At 38.8% G+C, this 22,888-nt stretch overlaps 1 protein-coding gene across 1 annotated transcript in view; it reads left to right on the top strand.

Moving 5' to 3' along the window:
* The first annotated feature begins 201 nt into the window (after positions 1-201).
* THSD7A (thrombospondin type 1 domain containing 7A) overlaps positions 202-22,888 on the top strand; it is a 287,180-nt gene continuing 264,493 nt past the window's right edge. The window contains exon 1 of the mRNA XM_023544392.2: positions 202-1,076. Coding sequence (XP_023400160.1) covers positions 262-1,076 — 815 coding nt within the window. The 5' untranslated portion in view covers positions 202-261. The remainder of the gene's footprint in view (positions 1,077-22,888) is intronic.

Raw genomic sequence — 22,888 nt, 5'->3', positions numbered from 1 at the left:
GTAATCCCAAAAGGACCCAAAGTGAAATTGTCCCAGCAGTTACCTTATATAGGCTCTGTGACACAGTTCCCTTTTTGCAAAAATACTTAGTCCTGATGGTTACTTTTCAACAGTCATGTACAGAGACCTACTTTATAACACTTTAGGGAAGTTAATGTACTAGATCTTGAAAAGTCTTTCTGGAACGTGAAGTGACTTGTAGATTTCTTCTAGTAGCACTGTTAACTCTTGTGTTGTTTTATAGGTCCATGGGGCCGATGCATGGGAGACGAATGTGGTCCAGGAGGCATTCAGACCAGGGCTGTGTGGTGTGCCCATGTGGAAGGATGGACGACATTGCATACAAACTGTAAGCAGCCAGAGAGGCCGAATAACCAGCAAAATTGTTTCAGAATTTGTGACTGGCACAAAGAATTGTATGACTGGAGGCTTGGACCCTGGAATCAATGTCAGCCCGTGATTTCAAAAACCCTGGAGAAACCCCTCGAGTGCGTTAAGGGGGAAGAAGGTGTTCAGGTGAGAGAGATCACGTGCATCCAGAAAGGCAAAAACATTCCTGCAGAGGACATCATTTGTGAGTACTTTGAGCCCAAGCCTCTCCTGGAACAGGCCTGCCTCATCCCTTGCCAGCAAGATTGCATTGTGTCTGAGTTTTCTGCCTGGTCCGAGTGTTCAAAGACGTGTGGCAATGGGCTCCAGCACCGGGCACGTCACGTTGTCGCGCCCCCTCAGTTTGGAGGCTCTGGCTGTCCAAACCTGACGGAGTTCCAGTTGTGCCAGTCCGGCCCATGTGAAGCTGAGGAGAGCATGTACAGCTTGCATGTGGGTCCTTGGAGCACGTGTTCAATGCCTCACTCGAGACAAGCAAGGCAAGCAAGGAGACGTGGGAAGAATAAAGAACGGGAAAAAGACCGAGGAAAAGGAGTAAAGGATCCAGAGGCCCGTGAACTTATTAAGAAAAAGAGAAATAGAAACAGACAGAACAGACAAGAGAACAAATATTGGGACATCCAGATTGGATATCAGACCAGGGAGGTTATGTGTGCAAACAAGACTGGGAAAGCCGCTGATTTGAGGTAATGTTTTTTATTACCATTAATTACATGTGTCTGTCTGTCAAAGTCATGGGTAAGGATAACACTCAAGGTGTGCTGTACTAAGTCCTGGAATACTACATGCACAATTTAGAACAAATTACTCCCATGCGTAACCTTTGGAGCTTTAAACCTTTGAAACTTCTGTGGATATTCTGGGGTCATTTCTATTTTGCTCCTGTTTAGGCACTATAACACAGCTGTTGCTGTCAGCACACCAAACCCCGTTGCCGTCCTAGTTGATTTGGACTCATATCAGTCCTATAAGACAGAGTAGAACTGCCCCATTGGGTTTCCAAGGAGCGGCTGGTGGGTTCTAACTGTTGACCTTTTTGGTTAGCAGCCAAGCTCTTAACCATTATGCCACCAGGGCTTCCTCACCACATCTGTTGCTGTCAAGTTTATTTGAATCATGGTGACCATATGTCAGAGTAGAATTGTGCTCCATAGGATTTTCGGTGGCTTCTTTTTTGGGAATAGCTCACCAGGCTTGTCTTCCTAGCACATTATGGGTGGACTTGAACTTCCAACCTTTCAGTTAGCAGGTTAGCAGCTGAATGTGTTAACCATTTTCACCACCTAGGGACTCCTGGGACTCCTGGCATTATACTAAAAAAAAAAAAAAAAAAATACTACTTGAGTTAATTTAACATTCCCTTTCAAATCTAGAGCATGTACAGTTCTCCAGGAGAAGATACTGCTTCTTCAGGTTAATAGTGTTGTTTCCTTTTATAACAGTAAAAAAAAACTTATTGGCTGGATTGTTAGGATTTGAATTCAGATACTTATTTTTAGTAAAATAGAGTAAGGCAAACTTGTAATCTCTCCAGGTTTATAGCATTTTGAGAATTACCCTATAAACAAAATCTACTCTAAACAACAACCTAGGGAGCTATAGCTAAGAATAATTTTAGTTCACATTTTATAAAATGGAATAACTCTCCCTGGGGAAGAAAAGGGAAACCTGGTGTATAAAATAAGTTAAGTATTTAATCATGATCAGCCTAGGTTAGAAAATATGTAATTAATTGGCTTAATATTCTAGACAGAAATTATTTGGAAAATTTTCTTTAAGTAAATAATGACTATATTATGAAATATGAAAGACTTTCTCATACATTACTTATTTATTGTGAAAATAATATATATTGAGGATTATCTAAAAGATATGATGTTCTCTGGATATTCTCAGTTTTGCTCTTGAATAAACCAGACCATCTGGGAGTGGCTTATCTGAATCGTTTGCATAATGGCTTTTTCTGAAATATTTATGTAGTTACGATTTGTGCTGAACTGAAATTACAGAAACATCACTCAGAATTTGATATTGTATTTATTGTAGAAATGACATTGAGTGTGTCATCTACTACACCATGCAGTCTATCCTATTGACTGAAAACATGTAAGATAAATTTCACTGAGGTTGCAACTCATGTGTTTTTGGTGAGCAGTTGGATTGCTTTTCTTATAGCTCCTGGAAATCTTGTAAAAGATCACATTTTCCTGTTTGGCCATTGGGAACCAAAAGAGGACCATGTGGCATGCGTTACCTCACTGGCATCATCTCTTCTCTCATCCTTATTATTTTTCCTTTACCCATTCTTGTCTAGTAATATTATTATGTGTGGATTTTGAAAGCTTATTTAAAGCTCTTTTTGGAACAGGATATAGTTTAAATATGTAAGTAAAAAAACAAGCAAACAAACAATTGATTCACATGTTTAAGACAATAACTTTCTGTCAGTATAGCATGGTTCTGTTCACTACTTTAGCATATTTCCTACCCAATCCCTTTGTACTTACACATTTATATTTTATTTCAGCTGTATAATAATCTGCTCTGTGTTGTGGTCTCTTCTCTCTAACTCCTTCTCTGACTTTGCTAATGGCTGCCTTTTCTCCTGCCTTCATTCTCCTCATTCCTTACAACTCGTGTGTGTGTGTGTACGTGTGTGTGCACGTGTGTGTGTGTTTAACCTCTGGTTCTGGGTCATGCACGCTTTTCAGTTCAATCCTTGTTTTGTTCTTTTCTGACTGTCCTTGTTCCAGTGATTTCCTGATCTCTTTTCCTGAAGTATTACAGTTACATTAGTTACTTGGATCCCACTGAGTAATTGAATGAGCCTCCAAGGCACCTTGAGTTGTCTCCTGCTGTCATTGGGTTAACATGCTGAAGACATATAATTTAATGTTGACTACTCAACTAAAAGTGTAATTAGGGTAGTAGCTACCACTGCATGGTGCCAAGTACCATGATCCTAATATTCCTATCCAGTTGTCTGAATTAAGCAAATATATTAAATAATCTGTAGGCATTTTTCAGGTTCTTATATTCCATTGAAAATACCATATCTAACTATTGCAGTAGAATGGTAGTTGCATTTATATTCTGATTTATTGGGGTATAGATTAAAGTTTATGTTAAACAATTAAATTGGTTATTAATATTTATCATATATGAATTATTGTACATGGTTAAGAAAGTTAAAGTCCTAGTGAAGAAGAGACAAAAAAAAGGTGCATTGACTACATTTTGCTGAACTATTACACCATGATATCAAGGAAGCAAACCAACAAAACACAGTGCCATAGATCAATGACTTGATGATTACTTTTAAAGTGTCTCATCTTCTAACAAACTCAGAAATAATTTTATTATGTAAAAGGATGAAAATAATTTAAATATGGCTAACAAAACCCTGTTATGATACCTAAGTAAATTTGGCTATATAACTGGTTTTTTTAAACCCAAGAGTCCTGGGGAAGTAGTTCATAGGCAAATAAATAATATAGTAGAGCTACTGCTAATACTTCCAAGTTAAAGATGATAGATCTGACCTGCTTTCCTCTTTCAAACTGATCAAAATCAGTAAGAGCGAAAGTCCATTCCCACTTGGACTTTAGAGAACAGTCACAGTCCCAATCACAGTAGAGTTGGTCAGTGTGGTGAAATTAGGCCTAAGTGAGTATTCTCGGGAATATTCAAAATTTCTGAACTTTCTGAGGGGCCAACTCGATGACCCCTTTCTGAGGGACCAAGACCGTAGTATGGCATGGTCTGTGTTAGCAAAAGGGCTCCTGAAATACCCTTCAGTTCTGTTTGAAAACAGAATGACATGATAGACAGAACTGCACAAGGACACACACTATGTCATTATTCCTGACAAAAGACTATCAGTTTGACAGAGTGAGAGATTGAAAGTTTTGGTCAGCAGTGGAAAACCCACTGCCGTCAAATCAATTCTGACTCATAGCGACCCTATAGGACAGAGTAGAACTGCCCGATAGTGTTTCCAAGGAATGCCTGGTAGATTCAAACTGCCGACCTCTTGGTTAGCAGCTGTGGCACTTAACCACTACACAACCAGGGTTCGGAATTCTAAATCATTACACACACACCATGATGCTTGAGGATTCCCTGTGAACCAGTGACTTCCAACCGGCTTCAATGGAGTCTTACCCAGGGCAAAGTTGGTTTGAAATTATGGACCAGTATTTCTCCAAGAAATCAAAGATATTAAAGGAAATTGTTCACTGAATAAAAACATAAACAATTGCAGTGCTCAAAAAGGAGAAAAGAAAATAGAATGAGTGTAAGGTGACATGACAGAGCTCAGAAAAGAAATAGAGAAGAATTATAGAACAATACTAGAACTAAAATTCCCATCGTTACTGTTGTTAGTTGTTGTGAAGTCGATTCTGACTCATGGTGACCCCACGTGTACAGAGTAGAATTGCTCCATAGAATGTCCAAGGCTGTGATCTTTCACAAGCAAATCACTAGGACTGTCTTCCAAGGTTTCTCTGGGTGGGTTCGAACAACAAATCTTTTGACTAGTAGTCTAGCACTTAACTGTTTGTGCCACCTAAAACCAAAAACCAAATCCATTGCTATCAATTTGATTCCACCTGATAGTGACCCTATGGGAGGAGTAGAACTGCCCCATAGAGTTTCCAAGTCTGTAAAATATTTGCAGAAGTAGACTGCCACATCTTTCTCCTGAAGAGTGGCTGGTGGGTTTGCACTGCCTACCTTTAGGTCAGCAGCCTAGTACTTAACCACTGTGCCACCTAGGGACTCAAAATTCACATTAAAAGCAGCAAAAACTGGAAAAGTATTCTGTAGTAAGAAGAGTTCATGATATAGAGAACAATTTTTATAAAAGATAATGGATACAGAAACAATGGAGATCACAATGTGAAGCAACTGTGTTCCTAAAGATAGGACCTGAAAAATTAGAACAGAAGAGAAAATGAGAGAATAGAAGACTTTCCCGAATTTAAGGAAGAAGTTAATTCATCTACTGAAATTACACAAAGCTAATACTCTGCTGGAAGAGGGTGAAATTATGTCCTCATAGAAGAACTGATATACCTCAATTTTTAGATATATAGATAAAGAGACATCAAACTGTAAGCCAGCACGATGCTTAATTGTGACACATTACAAGCATTCCCTTTTATGTCAAAAAATAAGATTGGACAGCACATTCTCTCCACTCTAAGTTAACACTGAACTGTAAGTACTAGTCAATGGAATGAGAAAAAAGAAGGAAATGAAACTTGGAAAGCAGGTGGCAAAATTAACATTTTTTCACAATATGATTGTATACTGGAACTCTAGAGAATCAATTGAAAATATACTATAAACAATAAAAGAATTCAATGAGATAGATGGACACAAAGATAATAGCCAAAAATCAATATATTCCCTAGATGCAAACAGCAAACTAATTTACTTAACTAATAAGCAATATGGGAGGAAAATGATAGGAATATCCCACTGGCAATAATTAAAAAAAAAAAATCTGTAACTCTAAGTACAAAAAGTCTGCACACAACACCAGACTTGGTGTAGAAAAGTAGATATGTACCTGTCTATAACATTTAGTAAAACATACCAATTGTCCCTATACTAAAAAAACAAAAACAAAAAACCTGTTGCCGTTGACTCAATTCTGACTCATAGTGACCCTGCAGCAGGGTAGAACTGCCCTAATAGGGTTTGCAAGGTGTAGCTGGTAGATTTGAACTGCGGACCTTTTGATTACCAGCTATAGCTCTTAACCACTGTGCCACCGATTAAGTTACTGTAAAATACAGAAGGAAAAAATAAGCATACAAGACAGGCCAGGAAAATACTGAAAAATAAAAACAGGAGAGACTGTACCAGATAATTGTATGCATTATATTTCATAGTAATGATAATAAAAATAATCATAATAATAGTAAACTAATTTGATATTAGTACATGAATAGTCAAGGAGCCCTGGTGGTGCAGTTGCTAATCACTCAACTGCTAACTGAAAGGCCGGTGGTTCGAACCCACCAGCCACTCCATAGGATAAAGGTGTGGCAGTCTGTTCCTGTAAAGATTACAGCCTTGGAAACTTTATGGGGCCGTTCGACTCTGTCCTACAGGGTCGCTGTGAGTTGGAATCAACTTGATGGTAATGAGTTTGCTTTGTTTGTTTGTTTTTGGATATGAACAGTCAGATGAAACAGAATAGGGTCTAGAGACAGATCCCAAAACCATAAAATATGTTGTCTATCATGAAGGGACATTTACAATTTTGGGGAAAAGAAATAATTTAATGAATTTATTTTAGGGGCAGTTGGTTTGCCATTTGAAGGAAGAAGATTAAAAAAAAAAAAAAAAAGAACTGAATCCCTCTACAACAAGATTGATTGAACAGATTGATTCAAAAAGACTTAAAATATATTTTAAAAAATACCAGAAGATAACAGACATTTTAAAAAATCTTAAAATGAGGCCCAGACCACAGAATGTAGAGATCATAAAGGAAGATTGATATACTTGATCACATTTAAAAAAAATAATATTATGCTCAGAAAAAGTATATATTATTAATATAGCTAAAAGCCAAATAGCAAACTGAGAAAAAATACTGCAAATTGACAAACAGCTAAGTTTCTTAATATGTAAAGAGTTCCTACAGATCATTAAGAAAAAGACCAAAAACTGAATATAAAAATTGGCAAAGGACAGGATCAGGTCACAGGAAATATGTTAATCCTCAATCACAATTAAGAAACATAATTTTTTTTTAAATTTAATTTTCATCTCTCAAATTAGTACATACAAAATTTGGTAGTTGTGTTGGGGCTCATCAAGGCCACCCCCAGGTTTGGTGATTTTCTAGAAGGACTCACAGGACTCGACATATAGTTGTACATATGGCTAAAATTTATTATAGTGAAAGGATATGATAAAAAATCAGCCTAAAGAAAATGCAAATGGAAGGAAGTCTAGAGGAAATCAGGGGCAAGCTTCCAAGAGTTTTCTCCCAATGAAGTCACACAGGATGCACTGAATTTCCCCGAAAAAGAATTGCAACAACACGTGTGAGACGTTGTCTACCAGAAAAGTTTATTAGAGACTCAGTGCCCAATGGTTTTATTGGGGGTTAGTAATATAGGCACCCTCTACTTTGCACATATGAACATTACAGGCTCCCAGAAGGAAAGCAAGTGCTCAGCATAAATGTTTGTACAGACAGATGAGGCATAGTTAAGACACTCTTATCATTTAGGGAATGATTTACCCATCAAGTTTTAGACACCAATTCAGGGGATACAATTCAGTTCGGATTTGACACCAGTTGCAAATGTGTTACTACTTCCTCTGACCCTAACCACCAGAAGTGGATCAATTCTCACACATTAGAAAGGACAGTCCTGGATTTCTGGCCAACATGGCGCCATAGACAGAAGCAGCACGCTGTCCCTCCAAAGCAAAGACCCCAAAAAACTAAGTAAAACACAGACAAACATCCATTCCTGAAACCCGAAGTGCCAAATGCAGAGATAGAGAACACAGCCAAGCACCAAATGAAATAAGAAACTGACAGAGGACAGAGAGTGAGGAGAGATACATGCGGAGGGCCCTATCAGCTAATGCAGCATGGATCCACCATCTTGGACTCCTGCTGGAGATTGGGAGACAGGGAGCACGGGAAAGCAACTTGGCGGAACTCCCAGCAGGAGACAGAGCAGCCGGTAACCAGCGATACACGCTTTCCCACCCCCCATTCTCTCTCCACTGCTCTAACCTCTGAACTTCTTGGCTGGCTGTGGTGGCTGGGCTGGCAGGGAAGTGTAGCATCTGTTCTGCTTGGACTCACCCCACCCACATTGGAGGTCAGCGGAGAGGGAGTACGGAAAACAGCTTCATGAAGCTCCCAGCAGGAAATGAGCACCTGGTAACGAGTGATATATTCTTTCCTAGCTCCCCTCGTCCACCTCGGCCTCTCCTCTGCTTCCCACCAGCTACAGTCTCTTGGTTGGGAGGCAACTGCTTTGGCCTCAGGCTGCTTGGATTCTTCCTGCCCATACTGGCTGGGCCCCTGAGCTGGTATTGCGTCTTTCTATTTCCTTTGGTTTCTTCTGTGCCTCCTACCACCTCCCCCCCTTTATCTGGAAGGCTTGGGTCCAAGCGCCATCTTTGCTTCTTCTTGAAAAGCTGTGAAGCCACGCTCGACTGGGGATCCACTCCCCCGACGTGCAACACCACATTGGTGGGATTTCTGGGTTTTTTTTTTTTTCCTTGTTTTGCTTTGTTCTGTTCTGTTTTGTTTTGTTCGTTTGTTTTCTTGTTCTTTTCACAGGTTGGGAGCCCCTTCTAGCTGGGCTGCACTGCACTGCTTAGGAGCCACTCCCCCAATCTGCGCAGCCACGTAGGTGGGATCCCTGGAGGCATTTCTTTTTTTCTTTTCCCTCTCTTTTTCCCTTTCTGTCTGTCTTCGCTTCTCAGTTCTTGTCTCTCTACACTTACCTTCTTTTCCTGTCTCCTGAATACCTGGTGCTGTGTGACATTTATACCCCCTCTAGCCAGGCTATACTGCATAGCCTGGAAGCCACTTCCCCAGTCTTAGCAGCCCCACCAGTGGGACTCTGGGACTCCTGGGGGCTTTATTTTTCTTTTCCAAATTTTTATCTAGTTATTTTTTTCTTTCTTTTTCCTTTTTTGCTTTTCTCCATTTCTCGGCTTCTCATCTCTCCACTCCAACATGAAGCTCCTTTAGCACTCTTTTTTTTTTCTCTTTGCTTGTTTGTTTTTGGCTCCTGTTTTTCTCTCCTCTCTCCCGTACCCCTATTAGCTGCACACATCACCACCTCCCCCCACTTTCCTGCCTAACTGTACCATGCAGTGAACATCACACCTCCAAGCAGCACAGGCACGGCCTACTGGAACCTGCCCAGCACTGATTGCTGACCCGACCTGTCAGCCCTAGTATGTGCCATAAACAACCTATTCCAGCCCCTCTCCTGCAGCTGGACCTGCCTTGCTGCACCATAGCTGAATGACTGGCCCTGCCCTTTGGACAAGGAGGTGAAAAGTACCATGACTACAGATGAGCAAACAACAAAGAAAGCACAGCCCACCTGCTCAGACATAACCAAATAAAACAAAAAAAGCAGGAGAAAACAAACAAATCTATAATCAAGAAACAAAGAAAATAACTACTGAATGTCCTAAAGACAGCAGACAATATCAAAACATATTTAAAAAAGGACAGGATGGGTCCAGTAGGCATCCAAAATAAAACACCAGATAACTTTCCAGGAGAAGAAAAGGCACTAGGACTACCTGACAGGGAATTCAAATGCTAATATTCAGAGCAATCCAAGAGTTGAAGCAAAAAGCAGACAAAAATGAGGAAAAAATAGACAAATTTTTGGAAAAGGCAGACAAATTCATGGAAAATATGAGCAAAAAAAAAATGGAACATTCAGGAAAGTAATACAGGAACAAAATGCCAAAATAAATTCACAACTAGAAATCATACAAAAACAACAATTAGAAATACAGAAGATAAACAACAAGATTTCAGAAATGGACAGTGTCATAGAAGGGCTGAGGAGCAGATTTGAAATGATGGAAGACAGAATCAGTGAAATTGAAGAGGAGCACTTGCCTACAACTCTGAGGAAAAATCAGCAAAAAGAACAAAGAAAAATGAAGATACCCTGAGAATTATGTGGGATACAATCAAAAGCAAAAATTTGTGAGTGATCAGAGTTCCAGAACAGGGACAGAAAATGGAAAACACAGAGAGGATCATTGAAGAATTGCTGACAGAAATCTTCCCTCATATCATGAATGATGAAAAGCTCACCATCCAAAAAGCTCAATGAACCCCATATAGGATAGACCCCAAAAGAAAAACACCAAGGCATGTCATAATCACACAAAGAAAAAATCCTGCAAGCAGCTCGAAAAAAACAAGTCACATACAGAGAAGAAATAATCAGACTAAGCTCTGATTATTCGTCAGAAACCATGCAGGCAAGAAGGCAATGGGATGACCTATGCAAAACCTTGGATGAAAAACATTGCCAACCAAGAATAATATATCCTGCAACACTTTTGTTCAAATATGATGGTGAAATTAGGACATTTTCAGATAAACAAATTAAGGGAATATGTAAAAATCAAGCCAAACTTACAAGAATTATTAAAGGGAGTCCTTTGGTCTAAGAACAAACAACATCAGACCACAGCCTGAATCTAGGACGCAAGATTGTACCAGCCAGATACCAACATAGGAAATGAACTCTCAAGGACTGTCCAAAACCAAAACAATTGCGACAGGGAACTAGAGAGGTTAATCTGTAAATGACAACAAAGTCAGAACAACAAAAGAGGGAATAAACGGTATAGGCATGAACTTTCTAATGGAGAGGAAGGCAAGGCGATACCAAGTAATAATAGGACCCTATTACCTTTTTTTTTTTTTTTATTACCTAGGAAGACAAGGATAAATTTCAAGGTAACTGCAGAGAAAGTTAACAAACTTATCAAAATAAAGAAGAAAAACATAAAGTCTCAATGAAAACAAAAGAAATTAAAAAGAAATCGACAAACAAAAGGAACTCAGCACAGAAGAGTAAGAGGAGCAAAGAAAATGTTAGCACCACACACAAAAAAAAAGCACTAAAAAATGACAGCAGTAAACTCAAAGATAAAGAACAACAATGGATCTGTGAAGCATCCCATGGATGTACCTGGAGGGCATTATACTGAGTGAAATAAGTCAATCACAAAAGGACAAATATTGCTTCAGACCATTACTGTAAAGACTCATGAAAAGGTTTACATACAAAAAGAAACCTTATTTGATGGTTACAAGGGAGGGGAGGGATGGGCATGGAAAAACAGTTAATAGACAAAAGATAAGCAGTAACTTTGGTGAAAGGTAAGACAGTACACAATACTGGGGAAACCAGCACAACCTGTACAAGGTAGCTCCATAGACTCATCCAAACTCCCTGAGAGACTGAATTGCTGGGCCAGGGGCTGTGGGGACCATGGCCTCAGGGAACACCTAGCTTAACTGGCATAACAGAGTTTATGAAGAAAATGTTCTACATTCTACTCTGGTGAGTAGCGTCTGGGGTCTTAAAAGCCTGTGAGTGGCCATCTAGGATACTCCACTGGTCTCACCTCTTTGGGAGCAAGGAACAATGAAGAAAAGTAAAGACGCAAGGGAAAGATCAGTCCAAAGGACTAGTGGACCACATCTAGCACGGCCTCTACCAGACTGAGTCCAGTACAACTAGATGGTGCTTGGCTGGGATCACAATAGAGGACTCTGGACAGAGCTGGAGGAAAACATAGAAAAGAAATCTAACTCAAAAAGAAAGACCAGACTTGCTGGCCTGGCAGAGACTGGAGAAACCCTGAGAATATAGCCCCGGGACCCCCTTTGAGCTCAGTAATGAGGCCACTCCTGAAGTTCACCTTTCAGCAAAAGATTGAACAGGAGCATGGAACAAAATAAGACTAAAGGGACGCACCAGCCCTGGGGCAGGGCCTGGAAGGCAGGAGGGAACAGGAAAGCTGGTAATAGGGAACCCAGGGTTGAGAAGGGAGAGTGTTGACATGTTGTGGCATTGTTAACCAGTGTCATACAACAATATGTGTACTGTTTGATGAGAAACTAGTTCTGTAAAACTTCGTCTAAAGTTCAATAAAAAGAAAGGGGCAGTCCTCCAGACTTTCAAGTCTGCCCAAGACTTCAGATTCCAGTTGCAAGCTATAGGGTCCTCATTTCTGTTTTTCTAATAATAAATTCAAGGGTTCTCAGGGTTTCCCACTGTGCCTTCAAGACCCCTAAGCTCAGTGGTCCCTTGAGTCCTCCTCACCTCTGACCTGCTGGTTACAAATTTGGGGATTTCAATGATCTCCTCAAGCTCAGTAATTCCCTAGAATGACTCGGGAAAGCACTATACTTATGAAAACAATTATAGCAAAAAAACAAAAAGGATCCAAGTTAGGACCAGCATAAAGAAGATATGCATAGGGTGAGGTCTGGAAGGGTTACCAATGCAGAGCTTCATGTCCCAAGAACATGCCACCTTACCCTGTGCATAGATGTCTATCACCAACCAGGAAGCTCCAGGAGATTCAGTGTACGGAGCTTTCATTGTGGTTTCATTATGTAGGCATTATTGATTGAATTACTGCTCAAGTGGTTGAACTCAACCTCCAGCACCTCATCTCCTGAGGTCAATCAGATATCACATGGTGGGTCTTCCTGGCTTGGCAAGCCCCCTCCCAAAAGTTGCCTCGTTAGCATAAACCCTCAGGTGTGGTCTGGAGTCCTCATAGATAACAAAGACTAAAAAAAAATCACCCTGGATATTCTGTGGTTTTAGAGATTATCTCCATGAGTTAAGGACAAAGATCAAATTCTCTGGGTAAAGTTCATTGTAAACCTTACATCAGCCAAGGGCAAACTTTGCAAGCAGGCTTTTCTAATGATAGTGGTCTCAGGCTAGCTATGTGAACTTTTTTAACTTTGGTACTATGTTAACTTTTTTCCATGTAATAGTATTTAATATTAAAGAAATTGGGGCGGGGGGAGGGAATGTCTCACATTCTAGGTGGGAGCATTAATTGGTTCAACCTATTTGAAAAACAATTTTGTAGTATGTATTAAAATATGAGTCAGAATCGACTCGACCGCAGTGGGTTTGATTTGGTTTTTTGGTATTAAAAATATGCATTCTCATTGGCAGTGATCCTATTCCTAGGAATTTCTTCTAAAAATATATCTGTGTAAGTTTGAAAATATATGAACACCTCTCATTGTAGCATAATTCATTTTAGAAAAATAACCTAAATCCTCCTGAAAAGGATAATTTGTTGGATTTGGTTAACTCTGGTTAAATCATGGTGTTTCCATACATGGAAGAGCATGCAGTTATTAACTAAATGTAACTTCTAATTAAACATGCAGGATTAAAGGCAATTTACTCCACTGCCCTGTCTTGAAATTAACGAGAACCACCAACAAGGGAAATAAACATTTCTATCTATGGTGAAAAAGGAAAATGAAAAAAGGAAATGGCCACGTGATAAATCTGGATCTAAATGAAGAAGGAAACCAGGACCCGAAGCATTAAAAAGAGACTTCCCTAAAGTAATTAGTATAATCCCGAGAGGCCCATCTCAGGATATTTTTTATTGAATTGTCACAATCTGGGGAATGGGGCAGGCTGCAGGGGGTGTGGGGAAAGTCCTTTAAGCTAGTTCTTTACCCCGGAATTGCAGGGCAAGTGTAGCTGAGGGAGAAATTAAGCTGGAATGTGACTTCTCCGGTCTCCTGGCTGAGGAAGGCTATCAAAGGTGAAATGGAGAAGGGGTTAGGAGAGGAGGGAGCCATCTCTAGATTGCAACAAGGCTTTGCTGTGAGCTGCCCCCACCTCTGGAATGCTTTAGCTGTCTCAGTTCACCTCCTCCTGACATAAAGACCCAAGCCTGTCTATCAAAGGCATATCAGGTTTCAGGAAGGACTATGGAATCTGCTACAGATAATACAAGGAACATTTAGTGGGAAATGTTGCATACTTTTGAAAATATCTTCCATTTGAACGTGGCTTGTTTTGTCATATTGCCTGACAAAGGCAATTATTTGTAATTATGAATTCAATAGAAGCATTGCCAAGAGGTGTGAGAAATTCAGCCAAGTACGATCCTGAAGTAACAGGACAATTAGGATTTAAAACAGATTTCTGATGGTTAAGCCAAAAAAATAGATCTATCCAGTTTCTAGATAACTTCATAAAGCAAACTCTTCAGGCATGTATACATCAAGATGATAAATAATTGAGTAAACAGGAAGAGGCAAATAATCTAATATCCCCTGAAAATAACTAGTGTATTTTTCTCTCATTCTTGTTATCAGCTTCATTTCTCTTTTTAACTCTCCCTATAAAAAAAAAAAAAAAATTTTTTTTTATAAATTCTAATCAGCCTCAGATTTCAGAGACTAATGTATAATACTCCGTAAGTGTCTTTTTGATTTTTTTTCCCCTAAACTCATATTTTTCTGAAATGCCCTCTCATCTTCAAAATAAAAACAGTTTAATAGGAAATTGTATCTTTTCTCAACACATTTAATCTCTTTATACCTGATTCCTTACTCTGCCTTAGAAAACTAGCTGTTGACTACTCCAAACTTCTGTTTGAGGATTGTTCTCTAGAATAGTAATAGGCTTGAATATAAAGCTACGGGTGCAGTGGTTAAGAGTTTGGCTGCCAACCAAATGGTCAGCAGTTCGAATCCACCAGCCACTCCTTGGAAACCCTATGGAACCGTTCTACTCTGTTCTGTAGAGTTACTATGAGTTGGAATCAACTCAAAGGCAATGGGATTGGCTTTTTTTTTTTTTTTTTGGCTTTGAAATAGCCTGAAACCTGGCTGAAACCTCTTCCCTCATGGCTATGTGATGTTGAACAAATCATTTAAACTTTCTCAGATGCAGTTTTCTCATATATAGAAGATAGTTGTGGAAAATGGTTGTGGAATGATAGCGGGGAGGAGGGAGCTGAAAAATATCGAAATTATGTGATTCTAATACAACAACCATACCTGAAATGGTGGATATAAAATCCTATTTATTTTCTTGATGAAAAGTTAACTTTCAACATAGTCCACAAAGCAGTTCATACTGAAAAAGTAGAGGATTTATGTGCAGTGCATATACAATAAGGCAGCTTCCAGCAGTCTTGAAAGTAACTTCAGTGTTTTTGCTCAGTTGATGTGCTGTGTGGTTCCTGAGGGCCTATTCCCACACCAGAACTTTGTGAATCAGTGAAATTGCAAATATAATCCTAACCCCACAAAAAGAAAGGAGTAAATTACTCACTATTTAAAGTAATACTAACTCCTTTTAAGTTGTTCAGAATCCATTTATAAAATTACTACTTCCCATGCATAAATAACAGGCTTTTAGCTTAAAAAAAATTCTGTAATATCCAAAGTGATGATTTGCCTGCTGGATGGATACTCATCATTTCTCACCAGATTGCCTCAGCTGCCTTTTGGACACAGCTGACTAAAGAGAGAGTCAATATGCCCAGATCCTTTAGTAGGTGGAAGATGGCTAAAGAGAAAAATGGGTTTCAAAATGTAGAGCTGGCTGGGCAGTATATTTCTGATTTCCCCTAGAGAACCAAACTCAGCCATCACTGATCCTGCTCTGAGCACTGCTTGAATCAGGTTTCCCAATACTCTTCTTTCTGATTGGATTCTACCATGGGAGGCAGTATATCAGCATGTGGAAAGAGGGAATTTGGGGTATTTATTCTTGCCTGCTCATGGCTAGGCAGTGGCTTAATCCTTCCAACAAAAGCCACAGTCCATGTCCAAAAGCCCTTTTTTACAATTAAATCTATTTCAGGTTCTGACAAAATTTTCTCTCTTGGTCCAGGTCATGGATTGAATTGTGTCCCCTAAAAATATGTCACCTTGGCTGGGCTATGATTCTCAGTGATTTGGCAGTTATGTAATTATGTAGTTGGCAGTTGTGTAATGACTAACCATTTTTCTGATCTGATGTAATTGACCTCCATTTTGTGTTGTTTTATAATTATCCTCCATTTTATATGTTGTAAATCCTGAACCTATATATGTTAATGAGGCAGGATTAGTGTAGGGCATATCTTGAGTTCATCTCTTTTGAGATATAAAAGAGATTAAACAAGCAAGCAGAGGGGAGATGTGGGAAGATTGAAGCCAAGCCACATGGAGATCTCCAAGGAACCACGAAAAAGAAGTTGAAAAGACAAGGACCTTTCCCCAGAGCTAACAGAAAGAGCCAGCACCTTGAATTTGAATTTCTAGTCTCCTAAACTGTGAGAAAATAAATTCATGTTTGTTATAGCCACGTAGCGGTTAAGTGCTATGGCTGCAGACCAAGAGGTCAGCAGTCCGCCAGGTGCTCCTTGGAAGCTCTATGGGGCAGTTCTACTCTGTCCTATAGAGTCACTGTGAGTCGGAATCAACTCGACAGCAGTGAGTTTGGTTTTTGTTTTATAGCCAACTACTTGGTAACTTAGACAGTGCCTCTGTCACCCAGGGTGCTTCACCAACCCTTGGCAATTTTTCTCAACACTGCCCACACTTTTTTTTAATAATCTTTTAATTAAACTATTTTGATTGACCCATATGACTTGGCAATTCATTTTCTGCTGACCCTGAATGATACAACTACACTAGACCAAAATGCTAGAGCCAGAGAACTATTTCTATGTCATTGTTAGTTCACTAATTAATTGATTGCTTAATTTACTATACTTTTAAAAGTATTTATTTACTCATTCAACAAAATGCAAGACATTCTGGGTGCTGTAATACATAGACGAAAAACCATAGGTGATTAGCTAGACCATAAGCTGCTTTATTGAAGAAAAACCACACAATAGTAGCCCTTAGAGTCCCATTGACCTAAGACAATACCACCACATAATCACCTCTCAATAAATGCTTGCTAAAAGTAATAACATTTAAGGGAATCTTTCAGTTCTAGAATTTGAGCCTTTTAGAAAAATGATAGGGAGTCATCTGAAAACAACAGGAATGGAAGCATCTATAGATTATGAAGAAAATAATGTGTCCCCGAAAAGGAATAGATCATATTCAATTAAGAGCATATAGATTTAAACTTATTCCATTCAAGACACATTATTTAGAATCTATTTCAGTATTATCACTGTTGCACAGATAAATGAATAAAACATTTTTCTGTAAAAATTAGGAAATGTATCATTCTTAAGATTGTAATTGTGCTCCAATAATTTCTGAGCGTGAGTTCTTTTAATCTTTTATTTTCAACCATTCTTACATTGTTTGCTACTCTTGTTTTTATACCCAGAAGCCACCAATTATCATAGCTATCAGTATAGTTACAGGTACTAGTTGGCGTTGATAACAGCAGATGAAAGGTTAATATTCTTAATGCCTACCTAAACTTTTACTGAATTCAAAGATAACAGTGATCACCAGGGTATTCTCCAACCTAAGATCTGACTGCCCCACCATTCCAAGATATCTTTACTTCTCCCACACCTTTCCTCATCAACTCCCAGGGGTATTTTTGTTTTAAACAGGGATCATACCATGGGACAAGGAAGCTCTTAGGTAGGATTTTAAGTCTTTGATGTTTAAATTGATGGAATGGATTTGAGGTTGGGCATAACCAGAAATTACATTATCCATACCACTGCCTAATCCCTCTCCACATAACTTTAAATAAGATCCGTTCTAATTCCCTCACTTTTCCTCAGAGTTTTATTAATATCTGCCATTCGACCATTCTAAGTTTAGCTCTTGAGCTTGAGACGGTGTGAGAGCAAGTTTCCTGTCAGAGCTGGCACTTCCTTTAGCAGCCTGACTGCTGATTGAGGCAGTGACCTTTCATCTCCTTGGCAGCATTTGGGATCTCACCCGTTGTTTTCATTTATTTGCTGGAATTCTACCAGCTTTAGATGGGTAGTACTTTGTTTCTGTCTGACTTAAATATAACAAGAAGGGTATTATATGGGAGAAAATACTTTTAAAAAAATAGGATTAGGACTGTAACATATCATCGATTCAGTATTTGTATAACGTGATTAAAATATACTTGCTCTTTTAGAGTATGCTAACACATTGTATTAGTAGTTTCATGTATTTTATCACATCTGCTTCTTAAAATTATTATTCATATATTATTATTTTATACCACTAATCACAATTTCATCTTGCTATGTTCTTTAATTTTTTTTTTCTAGTCTTCTATCATTTTATAATAGGTTGACTATCTGGTTTTTACCCAAAATTTCACTGACAGATTATTCCCAATTAAGTACAAACATGCATTCATTGATATTAGAGATTTTTAAAAGGATGTGATCATGGAAAATATATCTGAGTAATATTTACCAGGATAGCAATTGAATTGTAAATGAATAAAATAACTGTGCTTCACTTAATACAAGAAGCCATTGTATTGTAAAGATACTGGAATGTTGGCACAATCATGCACAGTGTGGTGTGCTGGAACAAACAAAGCAAGCTTTTGAAAAAGAGAAATCAATTATAACCACCAGAAGTTGAGAAGACACTCGTTTTTCTTTTTAATTTTATAAGCCAATAAAAATAAAAGCTTCAAAAGACTACTTACAAATATAAGCGAGACCACAAACTGAACATATGTGTATCTATATCTATATATATGCTCATATATACATATATGTGTACATAAAATATATTCCTATTGACAGACTGGTAAGGATAAAGATATAGAAATAGAGATGTACATACTAACTCAAGAGTAATAACTATGGCTCTCTCATAAACTATTTTCAAGGGTATGAAATTTGAATATATTTTGAATTTCATATAGTATATGGTATACCCCCTGTGCATCTGTCAGTTTGTCATACTGTGGGGTCTTGCATGTTGCTGTGATGCTGGAAGCTGTGCCACTGGTATACAAATACAAGCAGGGTCACCCATGGCGGACAGGTTTCAGCTGAGTTTCCAGACTAAGACAGACTAGGAAGAAGGACCTGGTGGTCTACTTCTGAAAAGAATTAGCCAGTGAAAACCTTATGAATAGCAGCAGAACATTGTCTGATACAGTGCCAGAAGATGAGCCCCTCAGGTTGGCAGGTACTGAAAAGATGCCTGGGAAAGACCTGCCTCCTCAAAGTAGAGTTGACCTTAATGACTTAAGGGACTTAAGGAACTTTCATTTGCTGATGTGGCACAACTCAAAATGAGAAGAAACAGCTGCAAACATCCATTAATAATTGGAACCTGGAACTTACGAAGTATGAATCTAGGAAAATTGGAAATTGTCAAAAATGAAATAGAATTCATAAACATCAAAATCCTAGGTGTTAGTGAGCTGAAATGGACTGGTATTGGCCATTTTGAATTGGAAAATCATCTGGTCCACTATGCCAGAAATGACAACTTGAAGAGGAATGGCATTGCATTCATCGTCAAAAAGAATATTTCAAGATTTATCCTTAAGTACAGCACTGTCAGTGATTGGATAATATCCATACACCTACAAGGAAGACCAGTCAATATGACTATTATTAAAATTTATGGACCAACCACTAAGGCCAAAGGTGAAGAAATTGAAGATTTTTACCACCTTCTGCAGTCTGGAATTGATCAAACATGCAGTCAGGATGCACTGACAATTACTCGTGATTGGAATGTGAAAGTTGGAAAGAAAGAAGGACCGTTAGTTAGAAATGTAGCCTTGGTGATAGAAACAATGCCGGAGATCGTGTGATCGAATTATGCAAGACCAATGACTTATTCATTCCAAATACCTTTTTCACCAACATAAACGACAACTATACACATGGACCTCACCAGATAGAAGACACAGGAATCAAATTGACTACATCTGTGGAAAGAGATGATAGAAAAGCTCATAAGTCAGAACAAGACCAGGGACTGACTGTGGATCAGGCCATCAATTACTCATATTGAGTTCAAGTTGAAACTGAAGAAAATTAGAACGAGTCAATGAGAGCCAAAGTACAACCTTGAGTATATCCCATCTGAATTTAGAGACCACGTCAAGAGCAGATTTGACATGTTGAACACAAATGATTGAAGACCAGACAAGTTGTAGAATGACATTGAAGGACATCATACATGAAGAAAGCAAGAGGTTATTAAAAAGACACAAGAGAAAGAAAAGACATAAATGGATGTCAGAAGAGACTCTGAAACTTGCTCTTGAATGTCAAGTAGCTAAAACAAAAGGAAAAAATAATGAAGTAAAAGAACTAAACAGAAGATTTCAGAGGGCGGCTTGAAAAGACAAAGTATTATGATGACATGCACAAAGACCTGGAGATAGAAAGCCAAAAGGGAAGAATATGCCCAGCATTTCTCAAGCTGAAAGAACTGAAGAAAAAATCCAAGCCTTGAGTTGCATTACTAAAGGGTTCTACCAGGAAGATATTAAATGACACTGGAAGCATCAAAAGAAGATAGAAGGATACACAGACTCACTATACCAGAAAGAATTGGTCAACGTTCAGCCATTTTAGGAGGTAGCATATGATCAGGAACCAATGGTACAAAAGGAAGAAGTCCAAATTGCGCTGAAGGCATTGGCAAAAAACAAGGCTCCGGGAATTGCTGGAATACCAATTTAGATGTTTCAACAAACGGATGGATGCAGAGCTGGAAGTGCTCAGTCATCTATGCCAAGAAATTTGGAAGACAGCTACCTGGCCAACCAACTGGAAGAGATCCATATTTATGCCTATTCCCAAGAAAGGTGATCCAACCAAATGTGGAAATTATCGAACAATATCATTATTATCACATGGAAGCAAAATTTTGCCAAAGATCATCCAAAAGTGGCTGCAGCAGTATATCGACAAGGAATTGCCAGAAATTCAAGCTGTATTTAGAAGAGGATGTGGAACCAGGGATATCATTGCTGATGTCAGATGGATCCTGGCTGAAAGCGGAGAATACCACATAGATGTTTACCTATGTTTTATTGACTATGCTAAGGCATTCGACTGTGTGGATCATAACAAATCATGGATAACATTGTGGAGAATGGGAATCCCAGAGCACTTAATTGTACTCGTAAGAAATCTGTACATCATCCAAGAGGCAGTCTTTCGAACAGAATGAGGGGATACTACATAGTTTAAAGTCAGGAAAAGTGTGTGTCAGAGTTGTATCCTTTCACAAAACCTAATCAATCTGTATGCCGAGTAAAAAATCCGAGGAGCTGGACTGTATGAAGAAGAACGGGGCATCAGGATTGGAGGAAGACTCATTAATAGCCTGTGTTATGAAGATGACGCAACCTTGCTTGCTGAAAGTGAAGAGGACTTGGAACATTTACTAATGAAGATCGAAGACCACAGCCCTCAGTATGGGTTACATCTCAACATAAAACAAAAATCCTAACAACTGAACAATAAACAACATCATGATAAATGGGGAAAAGATTGAAGTTGTCAAGAATTTCATTTTACTTGGATCCATAATTAACACCCATGGAAGCAGCAGTCAAGAAATTAAAAGAGGCGTTGCATTGAGCAAATTGGCTACAAAAGTCCTCTCTAAAGTGTTGAAAAGCAAAGATGTCACTTGAGGACTAAGGTGCGCCTGACCTAAACCATGGTGTTTTCAATCGCCTCATATGCATGCGAAAGCTGGACAATGAATAAGGAAGACCAAAGAATTGACGCCTTTGAACTGTGATGTTGGCGAAGAATATTGAATATACCATGGACTGCCAAAAGAATGAACAAACCTGTCTTGGAAGAAGTACAATCAAAATGCCCCTTAGAAGCAAAAATGGTGAGACTAAGTCTCACATACTTTGGACATGTTGTCAGGAGGTATCAGTCCCTGGAGAAGGCCAAAAAAAAAAAAAAAAAAAACCCAGTGCCATCGAGTCAATTCCGACTCATAGCGACCCTATAGGACAGAGTAGAACTGCCCCACAGAGCGCCTGGTGAATTCGAACTGCTGACCTTTTGGTTAGCAGCTGTAGCACTTAACCCCTATGCCACCAGGGTTTCCTGGAGAAGGACATCATGGTAAAATAAAGGGTCATTGAAAAAGAGGAAGACCCTCAACAAGATGGATTGACACAGTGGCTGCAACAACGGACTCAAGCATAGCAACAATTGTGAGGATGGCGCAGGACCAGGCAATGTTTTGTTCTGTTATGCAGAGTGTCGCTATCAGTTGGAACTGACTCGATGGCGCCTAACAACAACATATGGTACAACGGCAACATGTATTTTGGATATCATTGAGTTTTCAAACCATTTTACCAAAAACGCAGCTCTCTGAGAAGTTCTAATTTATCAAGGATCCCATGTACTGAAATTAAATAAGAAATGCATGAACAAGAATGCAGTAGGCACCATGGAGTTATAGTTTTGTGTGAAACATTATTCCTGCACTTCATATTTTTAAGTCTATTCATGTGGCAGGGAGACAAAAAGAAACATATGTAAAATTACTGTAACTCCAGGTTGGCCCTTACATTTTTTATCCATTATGGTTAGCATAATATAAAGTTTATAGTTGATAAAAATAAATACTTGATGGAAGGATAAATCTAAGATAAAATGAATAAAGCAGTCAAGAGAAAGACTGCATCTGTATTGGCAAGAATAACTTGATAAGGCAGTGGGATTTGGCCCAGTTCCTGAAAAATGGATAGTATTTACCTAAGCATGGTGTGAAGGGAAGGGAAAGCATTCCAAGTCAAACATGATTTAAAAAAAAAAATCTCAGAACTAGGAATGAGCAGGTTATCATCAGAGGGCAATGGAGATAGTAGTATAATTTGAATTAAAGCAAGTAGCAAAGAGTAGTAAATATCTTTAGAGTGGGAACTTGATAGCCTTGATAGGGAGGCAAAGAAATTTGGGCTTTTATCTAGTAAGCAGGATCAAAATTAGATTCATGAGTGAAAATGGCATG

This window comes from Loxodonta africana, chromosome 8, assembly GCF_030014295.1.
Source record: "Loxodonta africana isolate mLoxAfr1 chromosome 8, mLoxAfr1.hap2, whole genome shotgun sequence".
NCBI lineage: Eukaryota > Metazoa > Chordata > Mammalia > Proboscidea > Elephantidae > Loxodonta > Loxodonta africana.
The sequence above is the reverse complement of the archived record's forward strand: the minus strand, read 5'-3'. Positions and strand labels throughout refer to the sequence as shown.